General features: G+C 36.1%; 2 protein-coding genes across 2 annotated transcripts in view; both read right to left on the bottom strand.

Moving 5' to 3' along the window:
* LOC105123593 (Cupredoxin superfamily protein) overlaps positions 1-1,230 on the bottom strand; it is a 2,493-nt gene extending 1,263 nt beyond the window's left edge. Inside the window, exon 1 of the mRNA XM_011023253.1 lies at positions 927-1,230. Within this exon, the coding sequence (XP_011021555.1) occupies positions 927-1,098 (172 nt within the window). The 5' untranslated portion in view covers positions 1,099-1,230. The remainder of the gene's footprint in view (positions 1-926) is intronic.
* A 3,453-nt stretch (positions 1,231-4,683) lies between these two features.
* LOC105123591 (sugar transport protein 13-like) lies at positions 4,684-9,380 on the bottom strand. Its single transcript, XM_011023251.1, has 5 exons — positions 9,112-9,380; positions 8,107-8,429; positions 6,825-6,949; positions 5,857-6,148; positions 4,684-5,583 (listed from the first exon to the last, which is right to left on the bottom strand). Exons 1-5 carry the CDS (start codon positions 9,245-9,247, stop codon positions 4,867-4,869), a joined length of 1,593 nt encoding a protein of 530 aa, XP_011021553.1. The 5' UTR covers positions 9,248-9,380; the 3' UTR covers positions 4,684-4,866.
* Positions 9,381-10,286: the final 906 nt, after the last annotated feature.

Genomic DNA, 10,286 nt, shown 5'->3' with positions numbered 1-10,286 from the left:
AGCTTTGGAATATTATTTTTTCCCCCCCCCCCCCCCCAACCAGAGCAAGAAATTCCTTATATTCCTCGTCATTTCCATAAATTGTACGAACGGATGTGATGTTTTACAGTTTTACTTGCCTCCCACCTCGCATGAAATGTCTCAAAAGAAAGAGACCCATACCGACATTATCATGCCAAATCACGAAATTTACGGCGTCAATGTGATGGACTATAGGGGAATGTAGCATGCTGAGTGCGATTCATCATTATTGAAGCATGCTAGAACAGAAGGGTCAGAGTTCCTATGGTGGGGGCAACATATAATATACATTAATGCTAGCATCTGCATGGCCCACCAATATCATCATGAAATCTTAACAAGTAAACGTTGGAGCTAAAATTGCTCAGCGCACTTGAGGATTACAGGTCACCCACCCACACATGTGGCCAGTTTACATGCACAGTTGGGCTTGCCACAGGGACAGCCAACTGGGATTAACAACAGTACCCGTCAAGATCAAACATCAAAACGTTGAATCCAGAACAAACAAGCAAAGAAATTATGTGAGGGAGAGAGAATAGCCAGGAAAGTTTGCTGCTGGTGGTCTTGATCTGCACGCATTATGCTAAGCCACCTAATTACAATGAGAGGTCACGAGAGGTAAATTGTAAAGCAAATATAGCAGAGTTGGAAAGGCACGATACTAGCAGAACTTGTCCGCCAATAACCAGATTTTGAGATTATATGGAAACCATAAAACAATATTTCTAAGAAAACATTGGTGACTGGAAACTGAAACTATCAACTTTAGCCTACAAGATTATGGTTTGTATGGAAAATGAGAACCCCCAGAATTATGAAATGTAAAGTCAGAATGGACAACCCAAATGCAGCCATAAAAAGTAAAGATTGATGAGGGAAGAAAGGGCAATGAATTAACTTACGGATTACGTCACCAACTTGAAATGTCTTGGTAGCAGACCATTGTTTGTAGTCAATGTTACCGCTAGCGGTCCAACCAGCAGAGCCCCCAACCTTGTACACGGCTGCATGGATCAACTCCAGCATTAATGTCATTGCCGTCAGCAGAGCCACGGCCCTTATCACCAAAGCCATGGCCGCAAAACTGTGAGAATTGAGATGCTTGGTGGGTTTGTTTTGCTTGAATTGAGTGATGAGAACTGGAGAGGCACCTTTCGCTTGAGGCGTTTATAAATCTTTTGGAATTTACATGGGGTTTGGCTGGCAGCTTGGTGTCATTTAATGATGATAGATTTTAAGAAAATGAGACTTTGGTCCCCCATATATCTTAATATATGCGATTGAGGACCCTTTTTACTGTAAATTGACGACAGAGGTCCAAACTCCAAACTACAAGGACCGAGAGACCGTGCACTTATAAAATTCTTTTATTGATCTTTTCCCTTCAGAATGTTTAGACGGAAGAAGGACAAACTACCACACGTGTCTAGGTGTAAAGTAATTTAAAAGTTAGAGGGAATAGGTTTGTCGTTTAAATGATTCATTGCTGACGTGTAGATTGTTTTTCGGACACCATTTGAGACAAACAGAGGACCTCCGCGTTCTCGTTGAGAAACTCTAAACCAAATATGTTGATTGTAAGTAATAAAAAACAAATATGCAAATGAAGCGTTCATGTGAAGTATTTTTTTTTTTTAACATATGTTTTAAAGGCACACGATAATTGATGCTATTAAAAGAATCATTTATATAATTAATTGATTTATTTTCGTAATTGAGTAAAACTATATTCCATGATTCAATATCATCGATTATGTAATTTAATTTTGCTATTTCCTTAAATTAACACGAAACACACGTTAGAGAAGCCCTTATGCAAATATTGTTAAAGAAAATAACTGAGAAATACTTGAGTGGCCACTGCGGTCTCCATATCTGACCAGGCCAGTAAAATATATTATCAAATTAATTAGTGAGATGGGTTGAAGGGGTCCATACCATTTCTTGTCTCATGTCGCCTTCCAAATTGAGACGTGGGGTAAATGACTTGGAATTTCAATCTAAGTATTGAGAACCAATAGTTGGCAACTTGGCTCGGTTGATGCACTTCGCCGCCGGTTGTCTTCTTCTTCTTTTTTCCATAAGAAATGATGTTGAGGTATCAACATCACATTTATGTTTTTGAAACACACACACATGTATATAAATCTAGATAAAATAAGTTAGTTTTATTTCTATTAGATAGAAATGAAAAGTTAAAAATAATAGATAAATCAAGATTTTTAAAAAAAAATTAGGATTGCTTAGAAAAAAATTCAAAATGAGAGAAACGTTTTATCTCAATTCATCACACATTAAATAAAGAAGAAGAATAAGATGGGATAAGAAAAGGAAATGAAAAATTGATCATAATCCACCCAAATTAATATAACAAATCTATAATCTTAGTAATCAAGATCAAGTCACTCTAGGATATTTTGTTAAATTTATAACTCAAATAATAAGATTGAAATAACTTAAAAAAAAAAGAGTTATAAAGTTCATTTTTTAAAAAAAATATGTTTACTTTTAAATTCATAACCCAAATCATTAAAATTGAAACATTCTATTTAGAAAAAAAAGCATGAAATTTAATTTTTAATCAATCAAATACTGAATAATGACATTGAAAAAAAATTAAATTATAATAAAAATTTTCAAGAAAAAAATAGAAATTAAAAAATAAAAATTGAAATAAAAAATAAATTTTATATATGGGTCGAAGGGTAAAATTAAAAAAAAATAACTTAGCTAAAGGGCCTGGAAAAGTTAAAAGAATGAAGATTAAAATTAACATAAAAAATCAAAAAAGTTGATGAAAGAATAAAATTAAAAAGAATAATATTTTTTCATAAAAAAATCAAGAAAAAAAAGAAAGAGCATTTTTTGATGCTGGAAGATGCCACACGAGAGACACCCAAAAGACACAAGCGATCCTAGACGCTAGTGAATGTGTTTGTATAACTTGTCTTTTTATTTGTTTTTAATTTATTTATATTTAGTTAAATATTAAGTTATCTCCAAACCAATTTAATAATATCTGAAAAGATGAAAAATTTCATTGATTTCAATTTTAAAATATTTATTTTTAATAATATTTTTATCATTTTATTATACTTTTTATTAAATATTAAATTACCATTCTGCGGTCATTATAATAACAAAAAAAAATTATAAAAATACAAGAACACTCATAAGGCAAATTTTAAATTATTTTGCTTGAAAATCATATTTTAGTTATTTTATTATATAATTAAAATGAAAAAAAATTGTTTGCCCATGATTAATTTAATAATAATCAATGGATCATGGAGGAAAAAATAATATACTTGAAAGCTAGTGTTAAATTTTATTTTATTGGAGAAGAAAATTATAATTACACTGACAGAGTTAACAATATTCGGATCTGGAGGTAAAATATTTTTTGAAAAGCGAATTAGGTTTGATATTGTAGTTGCCTCACCCATCCTCGCTGTTTTCGGCATGCAGCAACTTGAGAGGAAAGAATCATAGGTGTTGGTGAGTGGTGGGATTCCAGTGGCAATGATGACGAGCCCACCACTATTACTTCCTGCCGGTGGAGTCAAACTCCTTACTTTGTTCATCGGACAAGTATGGTCTCGCAACCTCCGCAACGCTACGCTACTGCTCTTCACCAGCATATTTCTCCATCCAACAACTTCTTCTCGACTCGAATTTTGTAACACTTTTTTGGTAAACTCCCGTTTCAAGTCTTTGATTAAAAAAAAATAGTGATGATGTCACCTGGCTACCGTAGAGCCGCGGTATGCTAATAAAGAAAATTGACCAGTAAATTGAATATTGGCATTTCTCTCGATCCCAGATGTTAGTCGAGTGAATTTAGGACAGAATTTGAGATAATCTTAATCAATAACCATTTATCTAAGACTCTAGGCTGTATGCCCAATAAAAAGAATGGCACTGAGAACAGTAGGGCCTCTTATCGCACTGTGTCACAGAGGCTGTGAAGACAAACTTCTTCCATGTGGACAATCACAGCTTCTATGAATCAGTCCTGCTTGTGTTTATTTCTTTATCTCACCAATCAATATATATATATATATCATTGTGCATTCCATCGCCCTCTGTAGATCAACTTATTGAGCGTCCGAGGTTAATTAAACAAATTTATTTCCATTGCAGTTAGAATATGTTGTCAATTTAGTGGATATAGTGTCGAAGACTTTGGTTGGTGGAGAAACTGACAATTAGGAGGAGAAACGCTCATTTAAGTGGGATCCCAAATAACCTCATATATATTTGCATAAATTAAGCTTGTAAAGCACCTTTCACGCATCGATTGCCCTTCCATGCTTTTTTTGGAATGTTAAATTTTCACTGTTTTTTTTATCAATTTATTTGAGAGGTAAATTTCGACAGAGAATCGTTAGGATCATCGAGCTCGAAGCCTAGTCGTGGAATAATCTCTTTCAACATATAAGAAAAGATACAAGTACGCTGGCTAGTTTAGCTACCAGAAAATAGCCCAATATTATAGAACCGAGCTTAAGACCAAATTCTGGCCCTTTTCTTTGGTGGTGTATGGCGGAAGGGTGGTGAGAAACCCGGCCCAAAGGCCCAGAACCTAGTTTTGCCAGGATGATGAGGCCTAAAGGTATTAATCAGATGATAATTAGTTATGAGGGCTAACTCGCCAAGTAATCAAAGCAAAGAGAACTTTTCATTAAGGTATAAGGTATAAGGTAGGCAGCTATAAAACATAAAACAATGTAAAAATCCCACCGGCCCTAGATTTCTTACAATCATATCCTAGAGCGGACACGTGGAAAATTTGATAGCTATTCGATATTCATTTTGTAGTATCCTTGAAACCCCTCAAATTTACAACTGGGAAGCAGGATCAAGTCCATTAGAATGCCCCTTTTTCGGTGAGTGGTCACCATTAGCTCCAGTTGCTGCTACCTCCTCATTGTCGTCCATAAATCTCTTCCAGAACCAATGTTTCTTCCACACTCTCTCAGTCATCTCTTCAATAGGTATATTTTTCGTCTCCGGCAGCAGAAATACCACAAATATTGACATGATGAACACCCAACTAGAGAAGAACAAGAAGATGCCAAACTTCAGGGTGCAGAGCATGGAGAGGAAGGACTGTGCCATAACAAAAGTGAAGATCAAGTTGACACAGACAGTGACGCTTTGACCAGCTGAGCGAGTCTCCAATGGAAAAGTCTCACTGGGGATTAGCCATCCTAGAGGCCCCCAAGACCATGCAAAGGCAGAGACAAATGTGCACACCATCAAAACTACTAGAACTGCGAAACCACGATGAAGGTCATTAGAGTCGTCTTTAACCTTAATTCCCAGTATTATTGCTATTACCACTTGAGAGAAGAACATTTGGACACCAGCTTCCAGTAGGAGCATCCTGCGACCAACTTTGTCCACTGAGTAGATGGATACACAGGTGGAAAGAACGTTGACAGCCCCAATTATAACAGCTGAATAAAGGGCAGCATCACTGCCAAATCCCACTGTGTCAAATAGAACCGGTGCATAAAACATGATTGCATTAATTCCTGTGAATTGCTGGAAGATCTGTTGCAACAGTGAATTAAAGATCATCAGGCAAATCTTTGGAATACAAGGTAATGAGGTATTACGAATAACTAAACTGGTGAAAACTATATGGTATGATTGAAAGCTGAAACGTGCTTTTTAATTTGTTAGGTTAATCAGGTCCTCATTATTATGCTCGGCAAGTATCATAGTGAATTCACGTTGATACATATTGCAGTCTAAATGCCTCTTAAATTTAACCAAATTGATGGAAGATGTCAGTTACAGTTTCCATTCATTGAAAGTACTGACCTGCAAGGCTATTGTTATAGCTAGTTGGGGCCAATTCCTCCTCTTGAGGAGATTTCTGAAAGGATGTTTTACTTCTTTTGCCACTCGGCTTGCTTCAACGAGCTCCAAGAACTCTGGTTCAATGTTATCTGTACCACGAATCTTTCTAAGCACAGTTTTTCCTTCGTCCAGGCGACCACGCTCAATGAGGCTGTTAGGGGTTTCTAACACCAGGAGAGCCCCTGCGGTTAAGAGAAGTGCCGGAAAACCAGCCAAGCCCAATGAGAGTCTCCAACCCCATCCTCCTTTGATTCTGTTTAGATAAGGCACCCAGCAAATATAATTAACAAATTAATTATTAGCAGCAAAAGTAAGAATATAGCCTAAATTTGTAATAGTCATCCTAGTTTCATGTGGCTTGTGGAGTATATAGGGGGATGGCATCAGACTATAGGGGAGCACATCAGATTTGCACATATGACAAGTATTTTGATTGTCATGGACAAAAAGAAACTAAAATTAATGGGGGGAAACAATTGGAGGTAGACAATTGAGATTTATCTTGCTTCCTCATGCTGTCGTGCAAAGATTTCATCTTCTTTTAATTTTTATACTTAAGCCAAACCACTCTCATATTGGTCTCCAAAGATTTTTTTCGTCTCTTGTTGGTAGATAAGGAAGTTGTTGATCTTCGATGATTTCAAACTTAATCCTTAACCTTAATGTCAACAGTGGAGCTGTGGATATATATGCAAAGGGGAAGATTGCATGCGTTTTTTAGTATATTCGAATAAAAAAAGTTCCCGGGTTCGAAGTTCGAACAGTTCCTGCCAAGTGATTACCTTTCCAGTCCACACGTAATTTGATACCAATATGTAGAAAGAAATGGTTATAATATTGTAATGGTGACTATTCTACAATCCTGTTTGTTTTCTCTTTATAATTTATGTTATTGCAATAAAGTAAGGTTGTTAGAAAAGAAGACTTACTTTGCAGTCCCGTAATTGACAAGGTTAGCAAAGAGAATGCCAATGGTCACATTAAGCTGGAAGAGTATGTTTAATCCTCCACGAATTCTAGTAGGTGCTATCTCAGATAAAAATAATGGCACAGCCTGTCATGTATTGAAATTGAGATCATCAGATATAATAAACAAAAGACAATTTTAAATTTCTTGACAACTAATGCGAAAACTGTTGAATCGGAATATGGTATTGCACTATCAAAGTAGTTAAAAAATATATATAAACGACCCCCTGTCTATTCAATTTTGACTTTAGGACTGCTCTTATGTTTTTACATCAGCAACAATGTTTTCCACACAAGCCGTTGAGTTTAAGGTCCTACGATAGGATAAACAATTAAAAAATGTACACACCCCCACACAAGCTATGACTAGCAGTTGGAAAAAAATAGCGAAGGGTCTACAGCCTGCAGCCCTTCAAAATCACGTTATTCAATAAATGAACCAAAGGACTTTTCAAAGAAAATCATTATTGAGGCAAGAAGCAAGATACAATGAAATTGGTTGTCACTTTTTATGGATAATTCCAAGCTATCCATCCTTGTCATATGACACATTCAACGATCAAGCCAAAAAAGAGAGAGATAAAAGGTCTCGATCACGTGTAAGAACATCTAATGGCTAGAATGTATTTAAAGCCAAAAAGATGACATGTGCTCGTCATGCATTTTGATTTGATGATAAGCTCCCATATTTCATCCCGTAGCTATCAAAGCATCAGTGCACGAAGGATTACGTTTGTGAAAATTATACATGGCACAAAAAGATTCGTAGACATAAAATAAAATTAAGAATCTATCTCAACACTTTGACTAGCAAGCTGACTTGTCGATCAGAGAGCACCTAATTGGTGTTTTTATAATGGAAACACAATTTACGGTCTCGTAAATTGCGCCATCGACTAACTATCAACTTTGAAAATGAAATTATGTCGGCAAGACATCAGGATATTGATAGGCCTTTATCCTCTGCTTAATTAAACTACTTAGATTGGATGCCTCCCTGAGAAACTACCTTTAGCCCGCAATTCATAATTCAATTCTCACATTAAACTATGGACTCCTAAATATTTGAGAAGCGACAATTTAAATGCGCGTAATTGTTTTATTTTTCAATTTTAACCAGCTAGGTGTCCAAGATTCTTTGACTAATCAAATAAATTATTTTTTAAAAGCAATAAATTATAGAGATAAAAATAAAAATCTTACAAACTGACATAGCAGAGTAGATGGTGTAAATATACGAACCTGATTAGCAAAACCAACTCCACAGCCAAGTAAAACCCTGCCAATAATGAGCATGGCAAGGTCTTGAGCAGCAGCATTAATCACCACACCAACTAAAAAGAAAAACCCAGCAATCAACATGGTTGGCTTCCTGCCTAGGTTTCTAGTAGTCCAGGATGCAAAGAAAGTTGCTACCAAGCCAGCCAAGTAAAGCGATGATGTGAACATTTGCAAGTTCTGATTATCGTACTTGCAGTAATTGCTGTTAAGTTTGGGATCCTGGGTTTTCCCATAAACTTCTGGGAAGAATTTTTCCAAGAAATCGGGCATTGATGTAACACCACCTGATCATCATCATCATGTATTAATAACGTATCCATAAATTAATAACATCATCTAATTTTTTTAATCCAATTAAACAATAAGGATCTTAAACATTTCAAAAAAATAATTATTAAAGGGCCTAGAAGAATTTTAAAAAAACAACTAAATATAAAAGGGGTTAAAAAAAATTTATGAGGAAATAGTGGCGGCGCGTCCTTGGGAAGCAAAATCAGTCACGGGAAAAATTCTACACTTTGATTGGTGTTTGAGTAACGATACCAACCACCAAACAGTGCTCCCTGCGCTGCCAAAACTAGAGCGAACTCTCTCCTCACGCCAACGGTTAGGATCACTGTATTTCCTAAAGTACCCCGATGTTCTGGCCCACTAAACGGGGGTATTATAGTAATTCTGAAGGAAACAGAACCTTCCCGTCTGTTTGGCGGGAGTTTCTGCTCCCCACCCTCACTCTTTTGGAAAATATACACAAACTCTAACTCTAAATGTCTCAATTAATTTTATCCATCAAGGAGTTTTCACCTTCAAGTCTAAAAGAGATTTAAGCTTTTTTCAGGAGAGAAAAAAACTGAAATCAAAGTTGTCCAAAGAATGCACAGAAACTTCTTAGTAGAATTGAGCATGCTTTAAGAAAAAAATTGAAAACGAAATGAAGAGTTAGGGGAGGACGGAAGGATTAACAACCTGAAACCCCAACGTCATAGCCAAACATGAGGCCACCAGTGGCAGCCATTATGCAAGAAAGGATGACAATCGGAGTTATCTTCGCCTCAAACTCCACTCCTCCGGCCTTCGCCGGCGCTAACCCTCCGCCAGCCATGATTAGCTAGGAAACAACACAATGAACTCGAAGGGAAATTATTGACCCTTATCTGAAGTTTCAAGGGAAAGAGAGAGAACTGAAGAGGAGGAGACTTGATTTTCTGTTTCGTGCAAGTAATTATGAAATGGATTAATAAGGTACAACGAAGCTGCAGTTAGTTTATATAGACGCGCGAGATGGAGCTGGCAAGATCAAAATGGATTGTGCGTCTTCCGATGCTTCCACGTGGTGACTTAGATCACTTTTATTATTATTTTTTTCTTCGACGGATTGCTAGTGGCTGGTCAACGAAAGACTTTCAAATCCCATACAGTCACAGGTTAACCACGGCATAAGTAAACTAATTAATGAAGTCATTTTGATTTTCTTTTGTTTATTTGTTTCTCGGAAAGATATGTTCGATGGCGGGCTTAATGGTGCCACATAGTTCATGTGACATGAAATTATATCATATGTTAATGTGATTGTGTTCGATATCACATGTGGTCGAGGAGAAAATATATATTGAATAATTGAAAGTGTAGGCGAAGAATAAAAGTCAATGGGGCTGATCGATCATTTGATGGCACGGTGGTCCATTTTGTTGCGTGGCGAAATGACGTAATTGATTCTTTTGAAGATTTGATTAACATTTTAATTATTCTAAAACAATGGTTCGGCCAAGGGGAAAAAATGGTTATGATTAGACACCAAGGAGGAATATTAGCTATTCCCTTGTTTTCTTTTATATAATTAACTGTTTAGAGTCTCTGTGTTTAATAATGGACTCTATATCAACCAATTAGAGCTATAATGGCTGTGAAAATAGAATGTAACTCCAAATTCTGATTTTTAAACGTCACATTAACTCTTTAATTTGCAAAAATTCGGTGGTCCAATACTACCTTAAGTTTTCAAATCCCATGGTGATTTCATATATACATTTCCTCCAAGTTATGAATTCTCCAAGTGTCATTGATTCTTTAATCTGTAACCATTGGTGGTCCATTCTCAATTCACATAGTGAACAAGGATGAGAAAATTAACTGGATTATTT

The sequence above is a fragment of the Populus euphratica genome, unplaced genomic scaffold (genome assembly GCF_000495115.2).
Source record: "Populus euphratica unplaced genomic scaffold, PopEup_1.0 scaffold9.1, whole genome shotgun sequence".
NCBI classification, from domain to species: domain Eukaryota; kingdom Viridiplantae; phylum Streptophyta; class Magnoliopsida; order Malpighiales; family Salicaceae; genus Populus; species Populus euphratica.
This window is presented reverse-complemented; position numbering and strand designations above follow the sequence as displayed.

Bases quoted from the DNA above. Each gene is read 5' to 3' on its own strand.
- LOC105123591 (XM_011023251.1), bottom strand. From the start codon at position 9,247: ATGGCTGGCGGAGGGTTAGCGCCGGCGAAGGCCGGAGGAGTGGAGTTT. The intron at 8,430-9,111 runs GTTGTTAATCCT...GATGATGATCAG, and splicing joins CTATGACGTTGGGGTTTCAG to GTGGTGTTACATCAATGCCC. The intron at 5,584-5,856 runs GTCAGTACTTTC...CTGTTGCAACAG, and splicing joins CTATAACAATAGCCTTGCAG to ATCTTCCAGCAATTCACAGG.